We start from the raw sequence: 16,981 nt of genomic DNA, 5'->3' as shown, positions 1-16,981 counted from the left end.
GGGTTTTTTTCTTTTTTAGGTAGTTTATTAGAGATAATAGTTTCACAGACTTTGCTACCCATCTTGGCTTCAAACCATAATCCTCAGATTTCAGCTGGCTGAATAGCTAAAAGTATACCAGTGCCCAACTATCCTGCTAAGTTTTTTGAAAACCAGCTAAGCTTCATTACAGAAGTAGCTACATCCTTAAAGTGGAAAGGGTAGAACATAGAAGGCTATACATTATCAATTATTATTTTCTTAATCTATAAATGTAGCTTGGTAGGTGGCTCATGACTGTAATCCTAGCTACTCTGGAAGCTGAGTTCAGAGTATCATGGTTTAAAGTTAGCCTGGGCAGCAAAATCTGTGAGATCCTTATTTTTCACCTAACCACAAAACAGCTGGAAATGATTTCATGGCTTGAAGTGATTAATCTTGAGCACAAAAATTCAGGGACTCCAGGACCTCAACCCCCTCCAAAAAAATCTATGGGTATACACACATACCCCCTTTGTTCAAGCTTCTTTTGTGTGGTTGTAGTGGGTCTTGAACTGATGGCCTACACTTGCTGGGTCCACCACAGAGAAGATCATCAGCCCTTTGTCCTCTTTGCTTCTTTTCAAGGTCCCTGCTCTTTTGCTGTTGGCATTTATTTTCTTACAAATAGCCCAACCTCGGTCCCTACCACCTGAGTAAATTTGATTTCAGGCCCCCCTGCAGGGCTTTTTTTCATGCATTTCTCCCCAACATGTCCTTTCTTTTCTTTTCCCTGCCAGCATCACATATTTGCTCTTGCTCTCAATTAAATTTTTTTTTGCCAGTCCTGCAGCTTGAACTCAGAGCCTGAGCACTGTCATTGGGCTTTTTCCTCAAGGCTAGCACAGGACCACTTCTATGTATGTGGTACTGAGGAATAGAACCGCCGTCTTTGTGCATGTTAGGTAAGCACTCTACCACTAGGCCAAACTCCTGGCCCAATCAAAATTTTTTTGCAATGAGATTTTTTATAAACAATTTCTCATTTTTTGCACCATCTTCCTACTAGATAAAGTTTAAATCATCCTCCTAAATCCTCCCCTCACCTCAGACTTCAGAAACTTTTTGCATACATTTCCTTCCAATAGAAATTGAGCCCTCTGATCTCAGACTCTTGACTCTGGCTGTTCCTTCTGTGTCTGCCTCCAGGCCTCCCTACTCCCCCTAGTTCCCTTTGTCTCCTTTAGGTTTGCCTCTAGATCACCCTTCTCCCCTTTGTTCCCTTTATTTCACCCCTCCCTCTGCCTCCAGAAACCCCTAACCCCCCCTGCCCTTTATCCCATTCCCTGGGTCTGCCTCCAGGCTTCCCTCCTCCCTCTAGGCCCCCCCTTCCTTTATCCTCTGCCTAGGTCTGCCTCCAGGCTTTACTAATCTCCATGGGCTTTTATCCCTTTATCCCCTCCCCCAGTTGATCATACCCTAACTTTTCTTGTCAGTCCTGGAGCTTGAACTCAGGGCCTGAGCACCGTCCATGGACTTTCTCAAAGCTAGAGCTCCACCACTTGAGCCTCAGCACCACTTCTGAGTTTTTGTAAGCATATGTTACAGAGGAATCGAACCCGGGTCTTCTTGCCTAGAGTGCTAGGCTACCACTAGTCCAATCTCCCCAACCCACCCTAACTTCTTATACTTGGTAGCTCCCCTGCTCCTTTTTTGGAGCCACTGGTGGGTTCATTTCTGCCTCCTTTTATTTTCCCAAGTTGCAAATCACCTGTACTGAGGGCATAATATACAAATCCATTAACTTTCTGGGCTCTAGTCCAGTTCAGATAGTGGAAATAAATGACTACTGGACAGTATTTTATTCTTCTCCCTATCAAAGCATTACCTAGTATGCTAAAACCTTTCTTTAATCCTTATGAAATAAGTTTTGGTGATCACAATAAGAAAACACTTTTTGTAGATGCATGCAACATTTTTATTAGGATTTTTAACTGCGTAAAAGTAACTTGGAAAACAGAACTCTCAACTGAGGGGCAAAGGTACTCTCTTTTGAGAGGGGAGAGAGAAGGGCAGGGGCGGGGCAGGGGTGGAGGCAGGGGCAGTGGCAGGGGCAGGGGCAGGGGCAGGGGCAGACAGTATGCAAACCAAAGCCAGCAGCAGGTTAAGTGCTAGTGGTAGCATTAGGGAAATATAGGGGCTCAAAACTTTTTAGCATATAACTGCATATAACCGGGAAGCAAGCATAGAGTAACTATAAAACGCAGGGGAGGGGTGCAGATTTATTCTGGGAAGATCTCAGGAAAAGGGTTACAGCACAGGTGGTGTAGGAGAACGAGACGCAGCCTCCATTTCTTCCTGCTTTACTGGATGGAGAAATTCTAGGACGTCAAGTTCAGGCAGAAAGGCACGCCTAAGACTTCTAGGACTAGGAGTGGGGATAGACCTCAGGCCCTGAAATGGTGGAGGACTCCCACCATCAGCAACGTTATTGGGAGAAGAGGAAGGGCTGTGGTTAAGAGGATTAGTGGACGAGGAGGAAGAGGAGGAAGAAGAGGAGGAGGACCACGAACCCTCTTCCCGCAGCATAGAACGGAATCTGCCCGGCGAGGGGGAGGAAGCACGCATACGAACTGCATGCCAAACAGGCTTTGGAGATTCGCTTTCTGCATCATCATCTGAAGAGCTGGAGCTGTCCTGAAATGCACGACCTCCACGGGCGGCATTAGGGGCAGGACTTCCGCCAGCTGGCCCAGGCAGAGGGGGGCTGTGAGAAGCCAACCTTCCCTGGGTGGAGCGGCTCCCGGAAACAAAGCCTGGCATCATGGCGCTGCTGCGAGCGGTAGGGCGGGCCCCAGCTGTAGAGCTACGTGGGTTGGTGCGGCTTCGGCGGGTACTGCCTGAAGCAGATGCATGACTGCGTTGGCTCGAGCCTGCCCTGGTGGTGCTGCTGAGGCTGCGGCGAACCGGGCCACCCTGGGTGGCACGGCTGCGGCGATCGGGGCCAGCCCGGGTGGCAGAGCCGCGGCGGCAGCCATGTGAACCAACCCTGGAGATGGGGCTGCGACTGCGGCCACCCGGGCCAGCCCGGTTGGTGGAACTGCGGCTGCGACCCCGGTCAGCCCGGGTGGCGGAACTGCGACTGCGACCCCGATCCGCGCGGGTGGCAGGGGTGCGGCGGCGGCGGCGACCCCGGTCAGCTCCAGTGGCGGGGCTGCGGTGGCGGCGGCGACCACGTTCAGCTCCAGTGGTGGGGCTACGGCTGCGGCTCTCTCTGCCCTGCCCGGTGCTGCGGCTGCGGCTGCGGCGATCTCGGCCAGCCTCGGCGGGGTCACTACGGATATGGACATCAGAGCCCAAGTTGGTTGTGGGACTGAGATAAGGGAAAGACCGCGTGGCAAAGCGCTGGCGATCAGAGCCATACCTGAACACAGTGGTGCGGAGAGCACGGCCTGGAGAAATGTCCTGTCCCTGCAGATCAGGGGCGGACCTGGAAACTCTTCTGCGGAGAAATGGGCCTGGCGGACTGACCTGGTTCTGAAGATCTGTCTCGGCTCCAGAAGCACAGCTGCGGAGAACCTGGTGAGACGAACTACCTAGGCCACCGAGTTCGGTGTCCGACCCAGGTGAGGTGTCCTGGGGAGCCAGGCCCGGCACACTGGACCTACCGCTGACATCGCTTTCGGACCTGAACACGGTGCCGCTTCGGAGAGCCAGCTTTATTGGTGAAAGGAAGCTGCCGAGATCTTGGTTTGCCTCAGTGGGGCTGCAGCGCCACAGAGGGCTGAAATCGAAAGAGCTGCTGCAGAAAACTGGACAGGGCTCTGAAGGCGGGCTATGGAGCTCCAGACCAGGTTCAGACGTGCAGCGTCGGCGGACTGGACTGCAATCTGGACGTGGCGCGTTTGCGCGAATTTCTAGTGGAAGAACAGGCTCGGAGGCGTGACGTCGGCGAACGCAACCCGGAGGGGCCGGAACGCCAAGAAACGACGCAAGATGGCGGAGGTTACTCGGCAGAAAAATCAGCGAAGATGGCGGCAGAGGAGCAAACACTCCAGGAACCAGAAAATCCTTTACTGGTTTTGCAGCCTGGCCACTATCACGCTGCTCCCCCAAATCAGTGTTTTCGGGGCTACCTCTCTGTTCCTGGTACTTGATAGGCGAGCTACTTGCAACCGGAAGTAGCCCTACGTATCTAAGGTCTGCGTGGTGTCCCGGGCTGCTCTGACCGACACCGACGCTAGTGTCTGGGCCACCTTCCCACGCTCGGGGACATGGGCCCGGAAGTGGATGTGAGCTGCCTTCCCTTGGACGTGGACGCCGCGGGCTGCCTTCCTGAGGAAGTAGCCACGGAGGCCGGGTGCGTTCCCGGGGACGTGGACGCCCGCTGCCTTCTCTGGTATGCTGACCCGGGCTACTTTGATCCGTGTCCGAAGTCCACTTCCCACGCTCACAAGTCACAGAGCACAGTGTCAGGTCTTTAAAAGCCACAGAAGTGGCAGCTAAGTCCCCAGTACCAGTGACACTGCTTCCCAGTGCGCTGCCCAAGAGAGAAGCCTCGCTTGAGGCAGCAGGGACCAAGGCAACAGAACGTTGGTTGCTGGTCCCACAGGCATCAGCTAGGGTGACAGATGCCTCGACTGGCAGCCCTCCTGGTACTTCACCCAGGCAGACTTTCCGCCTCTTCTCCTGAGGTGACTCACTAGCCATAACAGCAAACTCTTCAAAGCTGCCGAACTCTGCCAATGCTGGCTCCAACCCGGCTCGCTAGCCAAGTGCCTGGGGGGGGGGGAATTATTGGATAAAAAATCGAACGTGAGAAGGAGGTGGATGGGTAAATCTACCCTAGAGACCCCTTTGATTGGTGAGATGGAGATCACATGACAGTTGCCAAGACTCCCCAGAAAGTTACGATGCTTCACCCTCTAGCTGGCTCCCTGTCTCTCAAACAGTAACCCCTCCCCCCATACCTGGATACAACTGACCTAGTCTGCATTTGTCTAGCTAACTCCACCAGTCTAGGTTCTCAGGCCTAAACAAATGTGAGCAAACTGTATCCTTCAGCCTTGCCCAAGACAGTAATTCAGAGGAAAGTTTTGGGGTGTAGAAACCTGTGTGAACAAATTAAGGCACCCCTAAATGGCTTCTCCAGTGTCACTCTAGTGCCTCAGACTCAAGCAATAGATCTGTTACTTCAAAGGTATATGAACACAATAAATATGCTATAAGGCTAACTGATTCACAGCTCATTTGAAAGTGTACCCCAACTCCTAAGTATCTAGGTTACTCCACATGGTGCCTGGTAGTTTTAGGGATGGGCACAAGGGACAGAATGCCCACTGTCTTGAATGTCAACCACAGGAGGAGCTGTCTCCCTCAAATCCCACCCCATAGACTAAACAGAATCTTCAGCAAAAATTTCTCCCTGCTATCCCTGAGGCAAAGGTGGATTACTCAACATTAGGGTTAGCCTGGGCTTCCTCGGCTCATCAGCTTTTCTGGAGGCTGCATAGAAAAGCACTCATCAATGTATGTTCTTTTTTTCTCTCTATATATGGTACTGAGGAATCTAACCTGGGCCTTTGTGAATGCTAGGCAAGCACTTCACCTCTAGGCCAAACTCCCAGCCCCTGTATGTTACTTTATTTGTATGAGTCTCTGCTAACTGCTGGGAGACACATTTGATGTTTAATATTTATATGTATTTTTAATTATAATTTTACAAAAAGATTACCTTTACCAGTACCCAATATGGAGAAGCAAGCAAGAAATCCTGCTCCAAATTCTTACTTTTATGAAAAAAGAATCATTTATGCATAGTTTTTAACTTCTCTGAGTGGATCAGAAAATATATTTTCTGTGTCAATAAACTTCCATGAAGCCATTTTGCAACTAAAAACATTGCCTTCAAGGAGGAAGTTTGTATTTTCAGACATCGCTGTATTAACCAACAGCTACTATATATGCTTTCCAACTTTTTACACCAATATAGTAGAAGCTTCCTACTAAAACTTATTTATATCCTCAGGAGTGTCCTTGGGAATACAATCTGTGAAGAAAAAAATTGACACAAGGCTGTGTACATTTGTAGCTCTCAGGTTAATGTATCCACGAACTATTCTCCTGAAAGTTGCTGCTATAAAAATGTTAGCAGAAATGAATGGAATATTCACTGAAATAGAAGAGCAACTAGACTGAAAGACAGCTTAAAATAAAATAGAATGTTATTTGGATTGTTATTGTGGAATGGAAAATGGATTTCAAGTGGCATGCAGGATAAAAAAGACTATGAGCAAATGAAGGAAATATAATCTTGGAACAAGTTATGGAGTGAAAAACTGAATAGGCTTCACACTAAGCAGAGGATAAGACAACAGAGTAAAAGTGAAGATGGAAGTAAATAATTTATATGGATTAAAATGAAGCATTTATAAAAGGAATGGAATATAGTATTGTATCAAATGAAACAATTTGGAACAGAATTACAATAGCCTGTAAACAATAAACTTTGAAATATGCACTTTCGATTTTTTAAACACTTTACATATGCACATACATAGACACATATATTACACATTCTTCTCCCATTTATCTGATGAGCACAGATGAGACTTCAATCCAGGTCTTGTTCTCTCAACTAGCTTCAGGCCTTGTTCTCACAAAAAGCTGTTTTCACTCAAAGCTGATGCTCTATCTCTTGAGTCACACCTCCACTTTCAGCTTTTTCCTCCTTAACTGGAGTTAGTTTCCAGAATTTGGCTAACAGCACTACCTTTGAATCCAGATCCTCAAATCTCAGGTCCTGAGTACCTAGGATTTTTGGCCTACGTGAGTAGAACTGACTCTAATACTAGCCATTGTAAAAAGAATGAAAATGTGTCTCATCCTAGTTGTTTTTTAAATTTCTGTTGCTCTGATTAGTAGTTTAGGACATTCTAGCCATATGCATGTCTTCTTTACATAAATGTGTAATCCATATCAGAATATCAAAGATAATTCATATAGAAAAAAATACTAAACATCAGATGGAACCAAAAAGGAATATGAACTAACCAATCACATTCTAAGTAAAAAAGACCATAAGCTAGAGACATTTTTATAGCCTGATTTAATAATGTGCTTCCTATAAAGTCATAGTAACCAAACTAGCCTGCCACCCACATTAAAATGGATTTACAAACTAAAAGAACTGAGTAGAAGATCCAGAAAAAAATGTTGTGTTTACATCCAACTGACTTTAAACAAATGTATCAAGACCCTGTGTTCGAAAAAAAGGACAGTATTTTTCAAGAAATGGTTCTGGAAACTCACACCAAGTGAAATTAGATCCTATCTCATGATACTAAGAGCAGAAAACTGCCTGTCTAGGCGACCTGAACAAAAGCTCCCCATTCTAGTTGTTCTTTCTTGTTTTTCAGGTTTTTTTTCTTGGAATCCTATAATAGGGCTTGAAAACTCTTGGCTTGGGCACTGCTCTACCACTTAAGCTAACACTATAATTCTTGCTTTTTGGTGGTTAATTGGAGATAAAAATCTTACAGACTCTCCAACCAGAGTTGGCTTTAGACTGTAATCCTCAAATCTCACCTGCTGAATAGCTAGGATTACAGGACCGAGGTCATAGAAATTCTCATGCTGACCTTGAGCAGAGCAGTTTATGGGTCTCTAGGATTCACATCACCATGACCTTGAGGATTTGCAATCCTGGGCATCAAGTCACAGCCCTTTGCTGTTTGAAGATCTGCACATAAACAACAGTGAATAATGAGCAAACTGGACTACAGAAGTGGAGGCACAAATAGGCATCCAGTCAGGAGGTTAAAGGATGTAAAGAGAATTCAAGCAAGCTGGAGCCTCTGGTTGGATCTGAGGAAGTGTTATGGACTCATGTAATTCTCTTAGAGACAGCTTTTTAATAATCCTTCCACGATGAGCCCAAGGTGGTTCTATCCCTTAAGATTCCTCTGTCTAGCAGGAGTTCTGTTTGTCTTTCTCTTCAATAAATCTTTGTCATTTTGCTTCTCCCTCTGAGTCAGTGGATGCATTCTTTGAGACCATAGACATGAAAAAATGACCTAGGTGTGGCAGTTTTTCAGTATCAATATGAAAATTATTTCCAAAGGAATTGAACACTCAAATGTGAAGTCCCGTAAATATGAAATACAAAGAAGATGCTTTATCCGATCGGGCAAATATTTTGGGGTCTGCTAAAGCTAAGGTAACAGACAAATCTAGAAAAAGGAAATCCTAAACCAAATACCACTGGCTGTCACACCAGTAATCTTAATAACTCAGGAGGCTGAGATCTGAGGATCATGTTTCGAAGCTAGCCCAGGCAGGAAAAATGATTGTCAATAAACTATTTAGGAAAAGCCAGAAGTGAGAGTACAGCTCAAGTGGTAGAGTCTAGCCTTGAGCAAAAGAAACTCAGGGATAGTGCCCAGAGGCAGAATTCAAGATCCATGACTGGAAAATAAATCAAAGGTTTCCTACCAAAAAAAAAAAGAAAGAAATGATCAACAGAGTTCAGATATAAACTATGGAATAAAAGAAACCATTTACAAAATATACATCCAACCAGAAATAAAAATCCAAGCTATACTAAACAATCAATAGCATAAATGAAAATTAAAAAATGAAACAATCCAATCCAAATTATCTTGTTAAAAAATATGCAAAAGTGACCAAGAGTTTTGCCTAGTAGTTAGAGTGCTTGCCTAGCATGCATGAAGACCTGGGTTCAATTCCACATACATAAAAAAGCTGGCAGTAGTGCTGTGGCTCAAGTGGTAGAGCTCTAGCCTTGAGAAAGTCCAACGACAGTGGTCAGGCCCTGAGTTCAAGCCTTTATTTTTTTTTCCAAAAAAATTACGAAAAATCTCTGTATAGCTTTATTTATTTACTTATTTATTTTGTGCAGGTACTAGAGCTTGAAGTCAGACACTGGCCACCATCCCTTAGCATTTTTTGCTGAAAACTGTCACTCTCCCACTTGAGCCAAAGACACACTTCCAGCTTTTTGGTGGTTAATTGTAGATAAGAGTCTCTCAGACTGAGAGACTGGGTTGTCTTCAAACTGCAATCCTTAATCTCAGCCTTCTGAGTAGTTAGGATTACAGGTGAGAAACCCCTAGTACCCCGTCCATGAATGCATATATATATATGCATATACGTATTATTTTTTTGTTTTGTACCAGTCCTCGGGCTTGAACTCAAAGCCTGAGCACTATCCCTGAGCTTTTTGTGCTTAAGGCTCATGATCTACCTCTTGAACGACTGCTCTACATCCGGCTTTTTACTGATAACTGAAAACAAGAGTCTCACGTATTTTCATGCCTGGACTGACTTCAAACCATGATCCTTAGAACTCAGCCTCCAGAGTAGCCAGGATTTCAGGCATGAAGTATTGTCACCTAGTCCATTTGTTTTTAATGCTGTAACACAGCTTCCATTTCCAATAGGATACTGATGCCAATAGATTCAACTTACATAGCTTTTCAAGGAGGCATGCAAAAAAACCTTCTTTGCCATGGACAAATGGTATGGATATTATACCAAACTCCTCATATTATCTGTATCTACCAATCAATTCTGATATCCATGTACATTTCCACATAAAAGGAAATTTCATCCATTCTAGGACAGCTGCTCTCAATAAGGGGCATTTTTCAAAAGTAAACAATTAATGTAGACGGTGCTGACTGGGGGAATGGAGGAGTAGCAGTGGTTTTTAGTGTGTAGCCATAGGTTCTCAGAACTCTCACATACTTCAATGCACACAAGAACTACCAATGATAGAGTCCTCTAGCCAAGAGGCTCACCACTCGGCTTAATGGTTTGTCACTTGTCCAGCCAGCCCAAGGACCTGAGTTAAAACTCCAGCACTACTAAAAAAGGGGGGAAACTAGCCTACTGTCATCTAGTCCCAAATGCCAATAATTTTATGTATGAGAAATCTATTTTTGCATGTAGATAATACAGAAAATAATAATATATATTAACATATTAAGCCAAGAGCTGGTGGCTCCCACCTATAATCCTAGCACTATTCAGGAGGCAGAGATCTGAGGTTAACAGTTCAAAGCCACCCCAGCCAGGGCAGGAAAGTCTATGAGACTCCTCTCCAATTAACCACCAAAAACCAGAAATGGTACTGTGGCTCATGAAAATTTGAGTTCATTTATATGTATTAGTTTTTCTGTTATCATTTTATATTTTATTTTCAGAAAAAAATAAATGAAACAATTCATATTTCTTGGTGCTAAAGCACAACAGTAAAGCTTTGAATATACTAACTAAGGGGTCTATGACCGAGCTAATTCACCCAACCATATATGGTTCATGTAGGTAATTTTTTCTCAAGATAAACAAGTGTTGGGCAGGGAGCATGGCCTAGTGGTAGAGGGTTTGCCTAGCATGCACAAAGACCCAGGCATGATTCTTCAGTACCATATACACAGAAAAAGCCAGAAGTGGTGCTGTGGCTCAAAAGTAGAGTGCTAGCTTTGAGAAAGCACAAGGACAGTGCCCAGGACCGGCAAAAAAAAATAAAGTAGGGTTTTTCACTACTTAAGATGGTGTGAAATTTATGAATCGCTGTGCTGGGGCCAGGAGTGTGGCCTAGTGTTATAGTGCTTGCCTAGCATGCATGAAGCCCTGGGTTCCATTCCTTGGTACCACATACAAAGAAAAGCCAGGAGTGGTGCTGTGGTTCAAGTGGTAGAGTGTTAGTCTTGAGGAAGCTCAAGGACAGTTTCCAGGCCCTCAGTTCAAGTTCTACGACTGGGGGAAAAAACAAAAACAAAAACATGTTGCTACCTTTAGTGGAATATGTGTGAAAAATTGAATGATATAAAGAAAAACTAGCATGAGCCAAGCAAGGTGGCTCACGCCTGTAAATCCTAGCTACTCAGGAGGCTGAGATAGGAAGATCAAGCTTCAAAGCCAGCCCAGGCACAAAAGAACCTGAGATTCTTATCCTCAATTAACCTCTAGAAAACGGGAAGTGGGGCTTGGCTCAAGGGTAGGGCGATAGCCTTGAGCTGAATAGCCCAGGGACAGCACCCAGGATGAGTTCAAGCCCCATGACCCACAAAAAAGAAAAATAAAAGAAAACTAGCATTGTCTTTGCTCAAGTATGATATACAAATTTAGGAAGAATTCTATACTTTTTTCTTTGTTATTGTTGCCAGTACTAGAACTGAAACTTGTGGCCTGGGTGCTGTACATTACTTAGATTTTTCACTAAAAACTGGAAAGCTGGCACTTAAGCCTCAGCTCCACTTCTGGCTTTTTAATGCTGATTGAAGATAGGAGTCTTACAGACTTTCCTGCCCAGGGTTACTTTGAAGCACAACCCTCAAATCTCAGCATCCTGATTAGCTATGAGCAACTAGCTTCTTTACATCAGAGAAAACAATCTCCAAAATAAAGTGACAACTTACAGAACCAGAGAAAATCTCTTTAAGTACTCACTCTACAAAGTATTAGCATCTAGAACTCCAAATAACTCCAAAACTCAAGTGCCAGAAGAATAAACAAATTACTAAAAGAGCAAACAAATTAAACAGATCTAAGACATACAAATGGTTAAAGATATACATGAAACACTATTGGAAGTCTTTAGGCATCAAAGAGATAGATTTTTCAAAATCACACAAAAGTTCCATCAGTTCCCATTCAGAATGGCTGTGGTGTTACCATCATGAAACAAAAACCCAAGTGCTGATAGCTCTCATCTATAATCCTAGCTACTGGAGGATCAAGTTCTAAAGCCAGTCTGGACATAAAAGTCCAGAGACTCTTCTGATTATCCAACAAAGAGCAGCTGAACTGGGAACACTGTTAAGACGTAAAGATCAGCCAAGTCAGCAAGCCCAAGGCTCTGCGTTAGTGTCTTATACCAGAAAATAAATCTAATTAAAAAAATCCTTACAAGGGACCAGGAGCATGCCTAGTGATAGTGTGCTTGCCTAACATGCATGAAGCACCAGGTTCGATTCCTCGGTACCACGTACATAGAAAAAGCTAGAAGTGGTGTTGTGGCCCAAGGGGTAGAGTGCTAGCCCTGAGTTCAAGATCTAGGACTGGTAAAAAAAAAAACGTCTGTAAGGTTCTTATCTTCAATTATCCGCTTTTCTTTCTTTTTTATTTCTTTCTTTCTTCTATTTTTTTTTGTTCAGTCATGGGACTTGAACTACGGGCCTAAGCTCCATATCTGAGCTCTTTAGCTCAAGGTTAGTGTTCTATCACTAGAGCCATAGCGCCACTTTTGGTTTTCTGGTACTTAACTGGAGATGACTCTCTCAGACTTTTGTGCCTGGGCTGGCTTTGAACTGTGATCCTCAGATCTCAGCCTTCTGAGTAGCTAGGATTATGTGTGTGACCCACCAGCACCAGGCCATTATCCAGTTTTAATAAAAAAAAGCCATAAGTAGGGCCGGGAGTTTGGCCTAGTGGTAGTGTACTTGCCTAGCATGCATGAAGAGCCGGGTTCGGCTCCTCAGTACCACATACATAGAAGAAAGCCAGAAGTGCTGCTGAAGCTCAAGTGGTAGAGCTCTAGGCTTGAGAAAGTCCAAGGACAGTGCTCAGGCCCTGAGCTCAAGCCCAGGACTGGCAAAAAAAAAAAACCTAAGTAATAAGTGCATCCATGTGGAGGGACAAAGGATGAAGAAATGCAGCAGTGGTAGTCACTAGACTCCAAGTGGAAAATAAAATATGGGAAAGTAAGCTGTATGGGAAAAGGGGGGAGAGAGTTGGAGAAAGGCCAACTTTGTTAAGAAAAGAAATGTACTGGGCTGGGAGTTTGGCCTAGTGGTAGAGTGTTTGCCTAGCATGCACGAAGACCCGGGTTCAATTCCATGGTACCACATAGAAAAAGCCAGAAGTGGTGCTGAGTCTCAAGTGGTAGAGTTCTAACCTTGAGAAAAATCCAAGGACAGTGCTCAGGCCCTGAGCCTAAGCCCAGGACTGGCAAAAAAAAAAGAAATGTACTCATTTGCCTGACTTATATTACTGAATTCTCCTGTACATCACCTTTATAATAACAACTAAAAATTAAAAATATAAAGCCAGCCGGGAGTTTGGCCTAGTGGTAGAGTGCTTACCCAGCATCCACAAAGACCTAGGTTCCATTCCTCAGTACCACATACATAGAAAAAGCCGCAAATGGTGCTGAGGCTCGAGTGGTAGTCTTGAGAAAGCCCAAGAACGGTGCTCAGGCCCTAAGTTCAAGCCCTGGGACTGGCAAAAAAAATTAAGCCAAAAGAGGAGCTGGGAGTTAAAGCTTCTAGAAAATACTGTGTAAGTATGTTTCAGTTCCCTTGTAATACATGACATCAGAAAAAGGACAGTGACACACTAATGAAAAAGGAAAACTTCAAAGACACATGCATGGTGTACACATGAACACATACACACACAGAGGAAACAATCAGGAAAAAAATCTAGCAGGCACATCACAAAATTGGAATTTTTTTTTCTTTACAAAATTGGATCTTTAACTGACCAATTAAAAAGAAATTCTGCTCAAGGGCCCGTTGCGTGGCCTAGTGGTAGAATGCTTGCCTAGTATGAACAAAGCCCTGGGTTCGATTCCTTGATACCACATACACAGAAAAGTCCAAGAGAGGTCCTGTAGTTCAAGTGGTAGAGTGCTAACCTTGAGAAAGCCGAAGGAAATTCTCAGGCCCTGAGTTCAAGCCCCAGGACTAGCAAAAAAAAATCTGCTCAAATTCAGTCATCATTTGCTACAAATTAAAAATCACAGGGATATAGCAGCATTCCTATGTGAAGATAGCCAGAAGACCTCCATGTCAGAAAAGATGATGACGTAAAGAATGACACCGAGAATGAATTGTAATCACTGCTTGGGGAAGTGTGTGGCCACATCCCTTAAAGATAAATATATGTGTTATTTACAATTCAACAATCACAGCTCAATAATAAATTCCAACCACCTGTGTATGGTATCCACTCCTGTGTAACAGACTACCACAAACTCAGGGACTTCAGGCAGCTCCAAGTTTAGGAGGGCTCTTAGGGCTTTACTTGTTGAGGTTAAATTGTAAGCTCCTTGTTCAAAGAAAAGGAAAAGAAAAAGATGAGCAACATGTATATAAGTATCAGAGAAGTATCTCTGTACAGTTAAATTATGCTAATGATCTTTTTAAACTTTTTATAACAGTACTGGAACTTGAACTCAGAGCCTAGACATAGTCCCCTTTCCTTTATCTGCTCAAGAATGGTGCTCTGGGCTGGGAGTGTGGCATAGTGGGAGAGTGCTGGCCTAGCATGCACAAAGCCTTGGGTTCAATTTCTCAGTACCACATACACAGAAATAGCCAGAAGTGGCCCAGGAGTTTGGCCTAGTGGTTAAAGTTCTTGCCTAGCATGCATGAAGACCCGGGTTCAATTCCTCTGCACCACATACATAGAAAAAAGCCGGAAGTGGTGCTGAGGCTCAAGTGGTAGAGCTCTAGCCTTGAGAAAGTCCAAGGACAGTGCTCAGGCCCTGGGTTCAAGCCCTAGGACTGGCAAAAAAAAGAAATAGCCGAAAGTGATGCTGCGGCTCAAGTGTCCTTGAGAAAGCCCAAAGACAGTGCTCAGGCCCTGGGTTCAAGCCCTAGGACTGGCAAAAAAAAGAGTTGCACAGACTTTCTGTCCCACAATGTGTTTAAACAAGGATCTTCCAATCTCAGCCTCCCTAGTAGTTAGGATTACAGGTGTGAGCTACTAGTACCTGGCTGAAAATGTTTTAGAATATCAAAAAATTAGTAAAAATCTATGAGTGAGCAAGAAGTTGTACACACTTATTTGAAAGCCACCAATGTCCACTCATTTTTATGTCACTCTAAGTCAGAGCACAGTTTGGCCACCTGTCTCCCTAGCAACACAGGTGATGGGAGGGGTAATTTTAGTTTGGTCCTTGTCAGCAGATTCTGGGAAAGATAGTCTTCCAGATTCATCTAAGTCATCAGCCCATTTCTTCCTGCAGCTGGAGGATTGAGGCCCCCATTCTATTCCTGCCTGTAAACTGAGGCATCAGTCCTCTCCTACATACAGCTTTCATTTCCTTGCCATCAGGCTCTCATAAGATTCTCTTAAAATGCTAATCTTTCTTTCCTCTGGGACCTAAGAGTTCAGCTGTTCAGGTTTGGACTGCTGTAACTACAATGTCTTCCCTAAAAGTAAACTATGATTAGTGTGAAAGTAGCAGTTTCCCAGGAGAGACATCTTATACAATTCATAGGGTCCAAGTCTCTTCCATCAGAGGCAATAATACAAAGACAAGGCTCACAAGGGACCATTACAGAATTGTGCCTAGAACTCAATCAGGCATTCAAGTATCCTGAAGGACATGAAAAAGGATGTTTAAAGTGGAGTGGTGTTACAGGGGAAAAAGTCACAAAGGAGAACAGTCTCAAATGCAAATAAAGGATTGAATGAATAACTTAGTACACTTCCCACTGAACAGAGCTCAGAATCATTGATATCAAGCAAAAACAGTCATAAGAATGTACATGAGGTATATGAGTTGTAAATGTTTGTGTGAAGTTTCAGAAATGGGCAAAAGAAATCAGGGGCCTGTGACTCATGTTTATAATCTTAGCTAAGTTAGCACTGCTCCAGCCCCCTTAGAAAAGTTTATGAGACTGGTATGTCCAACTAGACATCAAAAAGAAGGAAGTGGAGATGTGGCTGAAGTGGCAAAGTGACAACCTCAACCACATTAAAAAATGAAAGCTAAGCAAGAACCTGAAGATCTGAGTTCAAGCTCCAGTAACTTGTACCACAAAGAAGGAAAAAACAAACAGACCAACAAACCAAAGGCATCACTCAACATTTTTTATCAGAACAACATACCTGGATCTTACATTTTAAACAGTAACACTGACCTTCAACAAAACATAAAATACAACACTTGCTTCTAAATCCACATCTAGTAAGCAATCTAGGCAAATTTCTCCAAATTTTTGCTGTCTTTCTCAAGATGTATCATGCTCTTTGAAAATCACAGGCTCAATATGGCTGGTGACTTGCTTCAAAACCAGCCATAAGTTGGGAAATGACCCACACAGAAATACACACTTGGCTTCCTTTCAAAACTAATCAACAAAAGCCGTGACAATGTTAAAACCATGATCCTCTGAGGCTGGAGGCGCATCACTGCTCTGTCAGATGAGTCCAGGCGCCTCTCCATCTGCTTCCTTGGAGTCCTAACGGTACCCCTCATTTTAGAACCAGGGCCCACCAGAACACCGGAAAGATCAACTCCTGGAATGGCCTGAGGCTCAATTAATGAAGAGTAAACAAAGAAGGCATAAACCCCCACCCCCACCTTACTCTTCAAGCCTCCACCCGATTGCCACCTCCCCTTGGACTTTATCAAATATTTTGGAACACCAGTGAGTCACAGACACCTGCGGCAGAGACTGCACAGTGAGGTGGGAAACCCGTGGGTTAATTGGTGATGCTGCTCTCCCCAGGCGTACATACCTCAAAGTCGAACCAAGTCCCAGTTGCAGGCACCGTTGAAGTCCATGGAAGTTTTGGAGTTGGAGCTGGCTTGCACACTGGCAGCTCAAGTGTAACCTGCAGCTCCGGCTATGGTGGGAGCCCAGGCCCAGCTCAGTAGTGACCCATCTCTCACACTCCAAGGTGACACTTTGGAGTAGCTAGGCTTGATGGCCAGGAGCAAGAGGAGCAGAGATGTGAAGGCGCAAGGCTGCAAAAGGCTGGACAGTAATCCAAACGCGGCGCTGCCAGCCGGACTAGTGGTGATGGGGGGGCGTGGTTGAAGGGTGTGGCAGTGGTCTGGGTGGAGTTCCAGCTCTGAGATCTTAGAGGGCAGGCCATTTCCTTGCTCAATCAAGATTGGTTCTTTGCTGTTAGACTGCACTCAGTTGCTTGAGCCACACCTCCAGCCACTGGTTACTTGTTGAAATAAGGTAGATACTCCCTCCTCTCTTCGCTCTTACAATGAAAACGTTACTGATGTAACTTATTCCTGCACAGCGTC

The 16,981-nt window shown here is 44.5% G+C and overlaps 1 protein-coding gene across 1 annotated transcript; it reads right to left on the bottom strand.

Annotated features, from left to right (window-relative positions):
• Positions 1–2,268: 2,268 nt before the first annotated feature.
• On the bottom strand, positions 2,269–16,663 carry Ezhip (EZH inhibitory protein). Its single transcript, XM_090327092.1, has 2 exons — positions 16,459–16,663; positions 2,269–4,737 (listed from the first exon to the last, which is right to left on the bottom strand). Exon 2 carries the CDS (start codon positions 4,666–4,668, stop codon positions 2,269–2,271), a length of 2,400 nt encoding a protein of 799 aa, XP_090183218.1. The 5' UTR covers positions 4,669–4,737; positions 16,459–16,663.
• Positions 16,664–16,981: the final 318 nt, after the last annotated feature.

Source organism: Megascapheus bottae, chromosome X (genome assembly GCF_031878675.1).
Source record: "Megascapheus bottae isolate mThoBot1 chromosome X, mThoBot2.hap1, whole genome shotgun sequence".
Classification (NCBI taxonomy): domain Eukaryota; kingdom Metazoa; phylum Chordata; class Mammalia; order Rodentia; family Geomyidae; genus Megascapheus; species Megascapheus bottae.
This window is presented reverse-complemented; position numbering and strand designations above follow the sequence as displayed.

Coding starts and splice junctions, on each gene's coding strand:
- Ezhip (XM_090327092.1), bottom strand. CDS start 4,668: ATGGCTAGTGAGTCACCTCAGGAGAAGAGGCGGAAAGTCTGCCTGGGT.